The sequence below is a fragment of the Fusarium phalaenopsidis genome (genome assembly GCF_050370095.1).
Source record: "Fusarium phalaenopsidis strain FUZ10S chromosome Unknown contig_32282, whole genome shotgun sequence".
Lineage (NCBI taxonomy): Eukaryota > Fungi > Ascomycota > Sordariomycetes > Hypocreales > Nectriaceae > Fusarium > Fusarium phalaenopsidis.
In genome coordinates this window covers 144942-158844 of record NW_028145415.1, presented here as the reverse complement: position 1 = coordinate 158844, position 13903 = coordinate 144942, and the positions used below count along the sequence as shown (strand labels likewise).

Below are 13903 nucleotides of genomic sequence, written 5' to 3'. Positions count from 1 at the left end.
GAAGAGATGAGATATCAAGATGAGGCTAACTAGTGCATCAAGTGATGTATCAAATGATGTATCAAGAAAGATTCTTAGAGAAGAGAGATACACACACAAGTGGTTGTTCGAGACATGTAATTGATTCATGTAAGGTTCATGTTCAAATTCAAATTCTGTGCTAGATACAACAACAAACTGTAATGCTACTATGCAATTGCTTTTCATTCACCCCTCCAACAACATTCATCTCCAGAATGCCAATCTCCTCCAGGCCTCCGTCTTCAAGGCGCTGTACTCATCGTGGGTCCGCGAGGCCGCATCCCGGTTCTCCATACCTCGCCGCGTCAGATACGCCATGCATTCGGCCAAGGTACCCCAGGTGGAGCACTTGTACACCTCGGGGGCCACCCCTGCGTCGTCCTTGAGCTTGAGCAGGCTAAAGCTAACCTCGTCCGACATGCCGTGCAGCTGCGCGAACTTGACGGGCACCGTCGGGAGCTGCGCCTTGGTCCGCTGCTGGTGCAGTTCGTGCGCTGCCACCAGGCTCTCCTTGTTGTGACTGGCCAGGAGGAGCATGGCGGGGGGGAAGGGCTTGGCGTTGCTGCCACCGAATCCACCAAACTCTTGTCTGAGCACCCCCTGTGCGATCTTGTTGTAGGCGTTGTCCGTGTCTTGTTTGGTGTCGTGGATCAGATGCCGGGGGTCAGACGCCATGTAAGCGCCGCGTACGACCTTGACACCGAGAGTGAAGCCCTCCTCGAGAGCACAGGCCAGGTGCTTGGAGAGCGTCTCGAAGGTGCTCTTGAGGTAGGCCTGGTATGTGTTGTAAAGAACAGCTTGTCCGTCGCGGTTGAACTTGCGCTGGAGATCTATGCCCACGTTAAAGATGCCCCATTGGTAGTGTTGAGATTCGGCATCGATCAGGATGTAGGCTCCGCGATCTTTGCACTTTTGGGAGATTTCGTCGAGGCCGTCAAGGAATTGCTGAGGGAGGGGAGTGCCATTGGCAAAGGCTTCACAGACGGCGGGACCAGCACCAGTCAGCCTGCAATTGTTAGTCAATTGTTGCAAAAACACCAAGCCTTTTTAGAGAAATACTCACTTGACGGCTAATTGATCGCCCTCACGGAGCAGCTCAACAGTCTTTACTGTTCCGGCACGCCAAGCCTCGATGCTCTCATTCCACTGGGCCTCGCCCTTGCACGAAGCGTCCACACCAAGACCGAGCTGCTCGTTTGTGCGATGGTCAAAAACGGTCTCCTTGGCGTATGTGAGGATTGTGCCGCGGAATCCCATATCCTGTAGCTGCTTCATCGTATCCTGTGTCTCGACTCCTGTCTCACCGGCGCAGAATTGCTTGTAAAATGTCTGCTTTAGAATGGAGCGGAGGAAGGGGTTACGGTCGACATTAAACAGGAAGGGGTTTCCTGGGCGAGAGAGCTTGAGGAGGAGGGTGAGGGATGGCAGAAGAAGCCATGGTCTTGAGGATACAGCGTTGATGAGAAGTGATCGCCACAAGACGGTAGAAGGAAGCTCTGAAAGGGGAGACTCTGTGCTTCGAGTAGGCGCAGCTGTCCGGCCAGCCTCAATGGCAGTAGAAGTTGAAGAATGACGGCGAAGCTGGACGATGCTCTCTCCCCGCGCCCTGGACTTGGACGACCTTAGCGGTAGAACTAGGCCCCGGGTTGCCCGAGAACCAGAGATTGTGATACTCCCAGAGAGAGAAGATGCCATTGTGCAGAGAATGCAGTGTTTTGATTGAGGGCAGAGATTATCCTAGAGTTACAGAGAACAGCACAATGGGTGAACAGCATCATCTTTTGAACTTAATCTCATCTTTGTCTCCCATACTCATCGGCACCCTAACCGATGCTATTGATGATGGCGCGGGGAGTCTGGGGAGCGGGGTAAGCGTGTAGGCTGTCACATGCCCCTTGGTCGAGGCCGTATCATCAGACGCCATCTGACCGTCATCGGAATAGTCGAGGGCTGAAGGTCTCGATCCTGCGATGGCTTCCCCAAGGCGGAGCGGGTGCCGATGACGGCCACCCCACGTGGGTCAACCTGAAAGCGTCTCGTTGCCACCCACAATCTATCGAACCGGGAAGGGCACCGTTGGGTTGTGCAGATTGTGCTTCTAGTGTTGCCTCTTATCGCAGTCTGTAAGTCCTAGACTAGATCCGGAAAGTCGGATATGCCATGTGTCTCGTCCAGCCTCTAGAAGCCGCAGCCGCGGATTGTGATTTGTCTCGGAAGCCCAATCGACGTGGGATGGAAGGCAGAAGCGAGGTTATCTTTACCCAAGATAGAGATAGCTCACGGTTGGCAGCGGCAAATCCATATCGTGGATCGTCACGCGCCAGGGGCTGAAGTTGTCCGCATGACCTTTGGGGGTGAGCCCTGCAGGAGAATTCTTTTCGTGTCTCGGGAATCTAGATCTTGGGTGAACCTTACGGGGGTATCTTTACGGATACCCTTGTTAGTCAAATGCCGAAGGTCCCGGCCATCAAGATGAGACAGGCGAGCTAGGAAGTGATCTTCCCATGGAGGAGGATTCCTGGTTGTTGGGTCTAGACGGTGGTAATCACTGAAGATCTCGATGGGTTCACTTGTTTGTTGAATGTAAGTCTGCTTTTCTCTTCTACGCTCTCAAGGAAGACTGGATACGACGAAGCTCTAGGCGGTTTCTAGCGCAGCTTTGTGTATCAGCGATTACACTTCCATGCTTGGGAAATACGGGAGAGTATCAGGCATGGCACCAAAGAACACAGTTTTAAACACAAGTTCGCATCACTATCATTGTAATGACCAAATTACGCACAAGATCAAGATAATTGCAATTTTACTTTCATTTTGACTCTATTTACTCGAGATTTTACTGCCTTGCTACTGGACTGTCCGAACCACCTCGTCCAACGACTTCGCCGTGTACTCGACATTGTGTTCGTTGAGACCCGCCAGTGATATTCTTGAAGTAACTGCCATGTAGATGTGGTAATGCTCTGGAGTGGCTTGTTAGAAGTTGTTATCTGAGGCGCCGTGGGTACCATACCTTCCAAATGCTTGATCTGTGTCGAGCTGATGCCGGTATAACCAAACATGCCCGTCTGGTTGATAATGTGTGACCAGTCTCCAGGAGTCTGCAGGCGCACTAGCTCGTCGTAGAGTCTTTGACGCATGGACTTGATTCTTGAAGACATCGTGATGAGATCTTGCTGCCACTGCTTGAAGCAGTCTGGGTTGCTGAGCACAGTAGCCGCAATGCGAGCACCGTAGACTGGAGGGTTGGAGATTGTCTGGCGCTGAGCATTTTGAAGCAGCGAGTAGACAGTCTTCTTGGTCTCTTCTGATCGTGTGACGATGGCCGTGAGTCCAACACGCTCGCCGTACAGACCCATGTTCTTGGCGAACGACATTCCCACGGCCACTTCGAGATTCAAGTCTTCGACAAGATGTCGGACAGCCCAAGCATCCTCATCGTAAGAACCAGAGTTGAAGCCCAAGTAAGCGGAATCGATGATGGGAAAGATGCCGTTCTTCTTAATGACTTGGGCAATCTCTTTCCACTGCTCTCGCGAGGGGTCACAGCCGGTTGGGTTGTGAGCGCAGGCATGCAGGACGACGGCTGAGCGGTGGTCAGCAGCCCTGAGGCACTTCATGACACCCTCAAAGTCGAATTTTCGATCCTTGTAGTAGGGCATCTTAGTGATGTTGAAGCCGATGGATCTGAACTGAAGGTCATGATTTGACCAGGTCGGGTCGGTGATGAGAACATTCTCGATGCCTGTCTTGGCCTTGGCCAGGACGAGGCCGATGAGGAGCAGGGAGCCGCTGCCCGAGACTGCTTGACAAGTGGCGATCTGTATACTTCAGTATAATGCAAGAGTGTTGTCTAAAGAGTCCACTTACCCTGTTCTCCTTCAAAGCGGCCGTGTCGTGGAACAAGACCTTGGTGGCTTCATCGCGGAAGCTCTGGAGGCCTTCGATGGGGAGATACTCGTGACCAGCCTCAGCGATCAACTCCTCAGCCGCGCGCACAGAAGGTAGAATCCACGGTTTGGCATTCTCATCACGGTACGTTCCCTGACCGAGGTTCACCTTGTTGGGGCTCTTGTCAGCGTTGAAGCGCTTGGTAACCTCAAAGATGGGATCGGGCGGGATGTATTCCGCGGCCTCAAAGAAAGAATTCTGGGGAGACATGATGAAAACGGAAATCGGCGAAAAGGTAGCTGACGGCTCCAAACGGTTTCTCCTCCCCTGCTCTCGTCTGCTTTAATGTGAAATTCCCCCTCGTCTGTCTTCTCTTCGGTGTACCTGCCCGGCATGGAGCGGGGACCTCGGGGGCGCCGCCCGACCTCCGACTGCTCGGGCGGCTATCCGATATTGTGACGGCGATGCACCGGGGACCCCGCTTTGCGGCACCTAGACCCATTCTCACCGGCTGTCATCCGTCGGCTTCTTTCCTTATTCAGTTGGTGGGACCGATGACGGGCTTTTATATGCAGAATGTTATAAAACGTAGATGCCGACAAACATCTTCGCCATGTTGACACTGGTCTGCTGTTATCTTCGCTCGTCAGACGCTTTCGGCGCTCATTGTTTGTCGCCATGCTATTTCATTGAGGCTTGGGCTATAAGTTGGTCGGTTTGTGTAGCAGTCTCGGTGTTACTTCCACGGCAACAATGAAGACAGTTTCCCACCTTCAGCATCATGACTCGATGGTCACGCATTTGCCTAATATTAAGCTTCTGGGCTGCCTGTAGGGAAGACTCAACAAGAGATAATCATAAAAGGTTATTCCTCTCCTCAATGACTACAATAAACATCTGCTCTTCCACGCGTGACACAATGCGTCTCCAGATCTAATACGCTTGCCAATCTTTGGCTTATCGTAAACGGGCGACGTCTATCCGTTGCCAACAACACGATCCCTATATCTTGATCATGGAGAGCCCAGCAGCGCCGCAGCCCGAGGCAAACTCCGCAGGCAAGGTGCGGATCTTGCTGCAATCAGCTACTCACCTTGTCCCTGGCGATGATCGAGGAGAAAAACTCGACTTTGTTTTGAACATGGCTAGCCAGCACCATTGGCAACGGGACTTTGATCGTGTTCAAGAACGTTGGTATTCACACGGTGATGACTTCGCCCTCAAAACCAGGAAATGCTATTTCCTCATTGATCACCATGGTCATGATCACACTGCCAAAGAAGAAATCGTGCCAGTATTATGGTACAAATGGACAGGAGAGTCTCTGCAAGTTAGATTCGGCTAATTGTCTAGTATCTTATCCCTGCCTCATGCCTGATTCAAACTGATATGATCGTCAGCATCCATATTCACAAGGACCTCCCTTCCAAGATACACAAGGAACTCAAGAAGTGGCCATTTACATGGGAGGGAAGAAAGTTCCATCCAGCACCAAAAGGACCAGATGGGAAATACGAACCCCTGGCCCATCGCCAAATCATCAGGTCATACCTCCGCCAGGGTGTACCTGTTCTTGATAAGACTATCGAATTCTTAAGGGAGTATCCAGAACATGCACGATGGCTCAAGGCCCGTCTGGAACCCGAGTTGTGGGTTAAGATTGAGCCGTATTGTGATCTTTCGGGAGAAGCAGAGAAATGAACTTGCCACGGTAGGGGGTGTCGGCGAAGGCGGACAAAGTAATCAGGCCGAGGTCGGTGGCAGAGGCAGTTGACGAAGTCATGCAGGATTGGCAAAGTTGGACACTTCTAGGGAGACACCGGCTATTACTTACACTGATTCTAAACACAGCGATGGTCCTGTTCAAGATCCTTCGTTAGACGATGTATCGCTATGTCTTTTGGAGAAGCCGCTGGTGACAAGAACTACCGTTGCAGACGTATTGGGGATGGATGCAACGAGAGAAACCCCGAGAGACACAGCGAAAGCCTCATAATTACCTTCGCAGGGTTTAGGTGCGTCAAAGATCAATCAAGGACATGAAATTGGCTCTTTATCTAATCTATGTACTGTCGCCAGTTCAAACTGGCTCAGTACCCTCTCGAACCTCAGGCGGCATAGCTAGCAGTCTTCTTCTTGCCCAGGCCAACCATCTTCATGACTTCCCGGAAGAATCCAAGATCCTCCTCATCATAGTTCTCTTCGTACGCGTCAATCATGGGCTTCTCCCAAACCAGATCCGCCTCCTCAGCCTTGATGAACTTGGTCTTCTTGACAAACTTCCAGCCAAAGAAGAGAATAGGAGCAGCAAGCACCATGGTATAAAAGGTAAAGAAGGTTCCGACATCCCACTTTCCGGGCAGGAAGACTGTGTAGCCGTAAACACACACCACGCCGGTGAGGAAAACTCCACTGACCCAGGCGCTGTAGGGCTGAAACCATCCAGTGTATGGTAGGGTGTTGCGGTCGAGACCTTGGGCCATGCAGGCCTTGTAGAAGAAGACATACGTGATGCAGATGACGATATAGTCAATAATCTGCGCCGCCGTGATCAGGTTGGTAAGCCAGGTCAGGACCACGGCCGAGGAACTCGAAACATTGAGGAACGCAAGACATGGGAAGACCATGATAGTGGCGAGGCAGTAGATGGGAACTCCCTGCTTCGTGACCTTGCGGAGGAACTTGGGGGCCTGGCCTTCAAGCGCGAGACCGTATAGACTTCGGGTTCCGCAATATGTGTAGGCGTTGCCGGCCGAAAAGATACTCGTGATGAGCAGCGCATTAGTGATGTGAGGCAGCACGCCGACTCCGAGGTTGTTCATGGCAATAACGTAGGGCGAAGCGGCCGCAGTGCCAGCACCACCCTCCTCGCCCGTGAGGATGGAGACGAGGGTCTTGTCGTTGTAGGCGATGGCGACTCCAACGGTCAGGGCACCACCGATGAAGAAGAAGCCGAAGCGAGCATATGTCGTCTTGAAGGCGTTCTTGAGATAGCGGCGAGGAAGCTTAGTCTCACCAGAGACCATAGAGACGTATTCCGGACCGACGATTGTAAATGCGGCGCTCCACAAGGAGCCGAGGAAGCCCTCAAATCGACCCAAGTCGCCAGTTGTAATATATTCGGCGAAGGGGCCGGGGTTTTTCCAGTACCGGAAGCCGTAACGATCGCCCTTGGGATTTCCACCGAGCATGGTGACAAAGGTGAAGGAGAAGACGATGAGGAGGAGGATGACTTTGCCGGACGCCAGCCAGAACTCGGCCTCTCCGTACCACTTAACGGTAAAGGCGTTGAGTGCGCTTCGATCTGTTAGTATCACCCGGGAAGTTGGTAAGGTCATAAGAAACTCACAAGTAAAGGACAATGCAAGCTGCAACTACTGCCGCGACGGGAATGTCATCGCGCCAATAGGTCAAGACCAGGTTGAGGGCTGAAATCTCGAAGGGAATCAAGATAGCCTCGTAGATGAAGAAGTTCCACCCCGCCATGAAACCAAAGGCCTCATCAACCCAGTGACCAGCCATTCTAATAAAGGCACTGGTGATGGGCATAAAGGTGGCCATCTCAGCGATGCAGTTGTTGACTAGGCCGAGCATGCAGGAGTAGAGGGTATAGGCGATCAGCAAGCTGCCTGGGCCACCCTTGATGAGACCAGTACCGATACTGACGAAACTGGCGGTTCCAATGGAACCTCCAATGGCGATCAGTTGGACCTGGCGGTTGCCCAAGCTTCGCTGGAGCTGATCCACATTGGGACCCAGGTCGCCAGCGCGGACACTTTCGGCTTTGTCGTTGACTCCCTCGAGCTTCAAGTCCGACATGTCAGACTTCTCCTCTTTGTTGAACGACATGATGAGGAGTGTGCAAAAAGGGATGAGATGTGAAGAATGAGACAAAGAGAACTCACAGCTAGAGGGGAATCCCTGGCCTTTAAAAGCTCCCCGGGCGAGTCATGGACATATTGCCAGATAGAGACTCTTGCTGATTACCCCCGGTATCAGTAGCAGAGGCCAAGAGGCATGGATCATGGGTGGTGGCCCAACCTGGGGTAAACTCCACCCCCGCAAAGTCACTAACTGTGGCCAGACCAGTCCACACCGTCGGTGAGATTAAGCTACCCCAAGCCATCTTATCGGATGGTGGGCCGGTGGAGAAGCGTATCTTTCATAACGTGGTTGTTGGCTGGCAATAATGACCATATCAGTTTGTCATTTGGCTTTGAGAACGGCTGAAGGGTTTAGGAGGGGTTAGGTCAGGCTTCGAAATGCGTCCATTAGAGCAGTAGCGTGTGTGTGTGTGGTTGCCATTTCCCCTCATGACAGCGGTTCATCTTGGCACGGAGGCATTGCTGAAAGCCTGGAAGTTACCCTGTTAATTGACAATCTTCAACCCTGACCTAGGTTCACCATGATAGAGGCTCCATAGATCTTGATGGGTCTCTGTTATCTGAAAGGTAATCTGCTATCTGATAAGGAAGGCCCGGACTCCGTTTCTAACGCTCCAGATACGTGTTTCTAACGAATCTCAAGTCTCCGGTCTATCTCTCTAGTGTGCTGTTGCTTCATCACGGACCCCAAATTGAGGAGCTCGGTGTCCCCAGGGAGGACAAGTGGAGAAATGGCGCCATCGGGAGGGCAGCCGATGGAGATAACGGGAGGGCTCCCGTAGCTTGGTGCACGGCACTCCTTCCTGCTGATGGTGTCCAGCTATGGTGCGACTCTCCGGGAGAAGGGTGATGGAAGCAGGGGAGATTAATGGCTATGGGTGCCCTTACTCGGCTAGTCTTGCATATCTCCGGACTTGAGCGCTGTTGGCGCCACATTTCGAGGGAACACATTGAGCCGGGGAGTCCGGTCATGGAAGCCTGAAGAGACGACCAATCAAGCATGGCAACTCGCGGATTTAGCATTGCCGTACTCTTGGATGACATTGCCGATACGGAAGCTTTGATAGTGCAATTTGGTTGCTGCTGAGCCGTTCTAACGTCGCGATTCAGTTATGTTGTGGATGCATAACTAGCTGACGCGACTGACGGACGACAAGGGGGAAATATGTCAGCCTTCCTCTGGCTGTGCACTGGGCAATTCAGGCGTTCCCGAGAGGTAGTACCGGAAGTTATCCATAAGGAGGCGCCTACCCCTGAAACCTGTACGAGGTCCGGGTTACCTGCAGACCATCTCAACCATGCTGGGCGACGCAGGTCTAGCACATCTTTGAGCTGAACAATAAAGGCCAAGACACAGACTCGTTCATTGGAGGTTCTCCAAGCTAGTGAGACATGACGGACAACACCAAGATGAACCCCAGGAAACCCCATCACCTTCATGCTCCTACTGCGTGGATGATGAAAGCAGGACACAGTCACTCCAAAGTAGGCGTAGACCTGACCATGAGACCCAGGCAGTGGTTGTTGGCCCTCAGACTGGAATGAGATGGTCTGAAGATGCACTAGCCTCCATCCTGAGTTAGCCACCATCATCACAATGTTGGACAGAATACCTCTCCCTGAATTGTCGATTGGCTCCTTGGAGACAGGCCTCCGCATGCATCTCCGCGCTGTCTGCGTCGACGCAAGCACCTTCTCCAATAAACCAAGATGCAGCGCTGCAGGCGTGGCGAGAGCATGCAGTGCCGATGAACTGGGTGGAGAGAACAGCAGCTGCCCAACCCCTGTGCCAGTTTGCTTGCAGACTACCGGAGGCCTTCCACGCCCAACCCTTGCGGGGGAGACGGGCGGAATCTGGGCGTATGTGCGGCCCTGGTCTGGATTCGGAGCTTCGAAACGGGGCAAGGACGGGTGAGTCTCCTATTGGGATCCTCTAGCAGGGTGTGTTCCCGTCAGATAAGCATCATGACACATACAATGATAGCCAACGCGAGCAGTGGAATAGAAAACATGTCCGCCAAGAGCCCGATCACTCGGTAAACCACTGAGCTCATGACATACAGAGTCAAATTAGGAAGCTCCATCACGGTGACTCCGTCCTATACCTTGAGTGGCAAAGTTCCAAAGTCAGCGCCTGCGTTGAAGCGTCGCCTGATGGCTCGACGGTTGGTTCTGGACCCCCTTCCCACCCTTCAGCCTGAGATCTGTGAGTCTGTGACTTTTAGGCTCCAAGTAGTGGGTTAAAAGTTAAGATGCCCTGAGTCGATTGTGTATATGCAGCAGAGGAAAGGGGTGCTTGGAGGAGTGCTTAGAGTCGATCGTCACTAGGATCCCGAATTTCCAATGAGGCGGCTACGGGTTCCTATCGATGCGTTGTTCCCTGCGTAAGATGGCATTTGGTATGGAAGGGTAACACAAGCACCACTGTCTACGCATTATATACCTAGTGTAAGGTTTGTTGATACGTCTTTCAAGTGGTGACGGCTACAGATGTGAATATCATAACGATGTATGGGTGTCTTCAAAACGCAAGTGAGACTTGACAAAAGATGAGCGCAGGAAAATTAGACCCAAATGTAATCGACCAGACACAAACTAAATACAGAGAACACTTAGATGCATTCCAATATCGGGTTCAAACCGAACAAGTCCGAACAAGAACTTCTCTGCTAAGCGATTTCGTTGGACCCGAGCCGAGCCATGGAGTACGTCCGCCCTGTTGAGTCCTCCTTTACTGCGAAATGGCCCTGAGAGTCTTGCACCTGGAAATGAGTTCGGATGAAACATTTAGACACAGTAGGTTAATGGCTTGATTGCCTTTATAATGTGTCTTCCACCCAGCCGGGTCGCCACTAAATCTTTCTGGGACCAGTCCATTGCCGCTGACAGAGGCTTTGTCTTCGGTAGGACTCCATCTCAGTTTCGGAGGTGTTCCGGCATGATGTCTCCCATTGCCTCCATCCATTGTCCATGAGAACACGACTGTTGATTGCTGCCACGCTACGAGTAAAAGTCATGCACTAATATTAACCACATCCTCTTTCTCACCCGGAATAAGCAATATCACAGCGAACTACCAGGTTCATAAATACTCATATCTTCGATACAACTCGAGTCTACCTCCGTCGATCGACAGCCTTCGGTAAGAGGTCGGCTGAGACCCGAGATGCCAAAGAGGCCGTGCGCCTGGAGTAGTAGTATTTCGGAAGAGTGCCCGAGGTACTAGGTACGTAGGACATAGCCGCACAATCTGACGGCAGTAGATTTATGCTCCCACCTTAATATTGGACTACAGAGAGGTTTGATGGCTAGATACATCACAGATGAAGCCGTCGATGAGTAACAGTGACCCCTTCCGTCCTCAATACAGCCGCACCAGTATCAAACAACAAGACTGCTCATTCATACGCTCGAATTTATGTACAAATGTTCAGACCTCGATCGGATGAGAGCATTCAGTGTGATCTTTTCCTAGAGTACACAACGACATCTGTAGAAAACGTCTCTCTCATGTAGCACTCTCTCAGAGCCTCCCATCCCAGCATCCACGAGGCAAATTTCGGTATACTTGGGGGAATACGCTTGTTCAACTTCAACACCTGTGTTCCCTGCTCCGGCTCTTGGACTGTGACCCAAACCCCAGAGCCAGTGTCCCCAACCCAATATGAAGCACCGACCTTTAGCCCGGTGTCAGCCATGCCGGGCTTAAACATCCCTGTAGACAGGAGGCTTCTCTCGAGCCGCCATGAGACAGTGGCATCTCGGCTGGGGCATCGATGACCTTCTGTTTCGATGCATACGGCGGTCATGGCAGCAAACGTCGCACACCATTCGTTGTCTCGAACCATGTCGCACCACTGGAGATGGGGATACTTGTGGGGATTAATGACAAAACAATATGCAGGTTCCTCTGGAGCAGGCCAGAGGATCCTCAGGTATCCATCAGTCCCCACACCTGTTGGCTCAAGATAGCTCAAGAAAGTCCGGCAGGCTTCGTGTAGAACTTCCCTAGGAAAACGGTGTTGATCTTTCAATAACTCAAGCGTGATTGGGCTTTTGAACAATTCTCTAACATCCTCTTTGATGCTCTCCCAACCTTCCATGCCCGCATGGTCCAGCATGTCGAAAAGGGGGCTTTCAACCACCAACTGCCGCAACGGCACTCTTCTTGCCAGTCCCGTGCAGATACTGAATTGCAGGCCTGAGAGGTCATTGAGAAAGCACAAGCTCTTGTTCAGAGCATACCCTTGAAGGATGGCTTCTTTCAGGGATCGGCCAGGGTTCCATTTCCACACGACGCCAGCTGTTAAACTGACGTATTGACCGCCTTGGAGAGATGCTTGGATCTCATCCTGAAACCAAAAGGGTTTTCGAACATAGACAAGCGAGAGAGATCCAGCGGCTTTGGCTGAGTGTCTTGCGCTGCTCTCTTTCAATTTGCAGTTGTAGTTGATGAAAGGTGCTCCAATGAACATCTTTTCAGTGTAGCTAAAGGTGATGGGTTCATGAAACTGGTGAGGAATTTCGCCCCAGTGGAACAGTCGGTGCCTCGAGGAATACATGTCCCTAGTTGGGAAAATTGTGCCACCTCTGATTTGAACGCCAATCATCTTGTTGAATCGATCAACGGGGTCGGTTGAGATGATGTTGGACAGGCCGAATGTATCAACGAGATCCTCGCAGGTGCTGTAGAGCATGACCGGTTTCGTGGGATCATTGAGTGCTGTGAGAGCAAAAACGGGGCCGCCCAGTACTTTTCCTGCGCACATCAAGTCCTGCAACCGTATAACGGCAGTAAATTTCGAATCATACTCCATTTCGAAGTTAGATTCGTTATGCAGGTCAGAGTAGTACTCCATTCCGGAGTCATGTTCGTTGTTCGGGTCAGAACCTCCAAGAATAATGGCGGAAACCGAGCGACGAAAGAAGCATGGATAGAAGCCCCCGATGTAACATTGCGAATAGAGGAGCATGGCGATGCCGACCGCTTGAGTTAGGATGCAGAGGTGATGCTTTGTTCGTTTCGTGTCGTCGGCAACAATTAGCTCTCTATCTCGCAGGTCAATGTCATGCAGATCTTGGAACAGTTTCCGATATAGGTCTGCTGTGTATGGAAAGTTGATGTAGACCTTGAAGGCACTGGAACCGATCCTATCAAAGTCCCTTGCAGGGCAGTCCAGTTCGTCGTTGACTCGGATGAAGTGCTCGAGCATAATAGGCTCCAAATCTACCTGGCTGCGCTCTCTTTGGAACATCATTGTGATTCGGTCGCAACATGAGCCGGCCGATTGCCAGTCGGCCGCTAACTGCAGTATACTCCGCCAGACTGACTTCAGAGTTTCGTGGAGGCTCAATGGACTTGGTCTGTTGCTGCTGTGACTGATGGCCTCGTTTAGAAGCATCGTTAATGACCAGAAGCTCGGTGGCCTTAACCGATACTACTGTCTATCAAAACCCCGAATCTATCAATGAGACTTGGAAGGAGGTACTCACATATTCGGACGTTGTTGGGTCCGTGTCAACGAACTCAGTATCTGGATCATAGATCGATTCGTCGGAGAAGTATATATAGGGAGGATCATCTGATACTGAGGTAGACTCGGCACCAAATAATTGGCGTGCCAGCGGCTCCATAAACCGGGCCATAGAGCTCTGGCTAGGCTGGTCAGCATGATCAGACCAGGCCTCCGAATCTGATGACAGCTTTTGGAGAATCTCATGGTGGCAGCAGGATGCGTGATGAAACCCTGGGTTTGGGCGGCGATATACCGTGTCCTGGGCCTCGGGGCTCTTTGGTGGGTCGCCCGGTGCGGTACAAAGCAAGTGCCCTTGATGTTGGCTTCCATCCGACACAAGCATGTTTTGAATTGTTTCCAAGCTTATTTCTGCTTGTTGCAAGTCAGATACCCATTAGTATCGTTCCATACCTTCAAATAGGCATGGTTGAGCCTCGAGAAGGCGCGCAAGATCACCTGGTTGGAAGATGTGTGCAAGCGTTGAGAAGGCGTCGTTGAGGGTATCCTTTGAAGAGTGAATAATGTTGGTCAAAATGTAAGACCTGTCATTTACGCCGTCCCATAGAGTTTCAAAATAATCGCTCGCTTAGA

At 51.7% G+C, this 13903-nt stretch overlaps 4 protein-coding genes across 4 annotated transcripts; all 4 read right to left on the bottom strand.

Moving 5' to 3' along the window:
- Nucleotides 1-225: 225 nt before the first annotated feature.
- LRP88_01802 (pyridoxal phosphate-dependent transferase) lies at nt 226-1716 on the bottom strand (the record flags this gene model as incomplete). The annotated part of the gene is made up of 2 exons (XM_083238475.1): nt 226-1027; nt 1085-1716. The coding sequence occupies 2 exons, from the start codon at nt 1714-1716 to the stop codon at nt 226-228; spliced, it is 1434 nt and encodes a 477-aa protein (XP_083105583.1).
- A 1152-nt stretch (nt 1717-2868) lies between these two features.
- LRP88_01801 (uncharacterized protein) lies at nt 2869-4182 on the bottom strand (the record flags this gene model as incomplete). Its single annotated transcript, XM_083238474.1, has 3 exons — nt 2869-2984; nt 3035-3842; nt 3892-4182. 3 exons carry the CDS (start codon nt 4180-4182, stop codon nt 2869-2871), a joined length of 1215 nt encoding a protein of 404 aa, XP_083105582.1.
- Nucleotides 4183-6020: 1838 nt separating this feature from the next.
- Nucleotides 6021-7731, bottom strand: LRP88_01800 (uncharacterized protein; the record flags this gene model as incomplete). The annotated part of the gene is made up of 2 exons (XM_083238473.1): nt 6021-7209; nt 7262-7731. The coding sequence occupies 2 exons, from the start codon at nt 7729-7731 to the stop codon at nt 6021-6023; spliced, it is 1659 nt and encodes a 552-aa protein (XP_083105581.1).
- Nucleotides 7732-11933: 4202 nt separating this feature from the next.
- LRP88_01799 (uncharacterized protein) lies at nt 11934-13054 on the bottom strand (the record flags this gene model as incomplete). Its single annotated transcript, XM_083238472.1, has 2 exons — nt 11934-11984; nt 12113-13054. 2 exons carry the CDS (start codon nt 13052-13054, stop codon nt 11934-11936), a joined length of 993 nt encoding a protein of 330 aa, XP_083105580.1.
- Nucleotides 13055-13903: the final 849 nt, after the last annotated feature.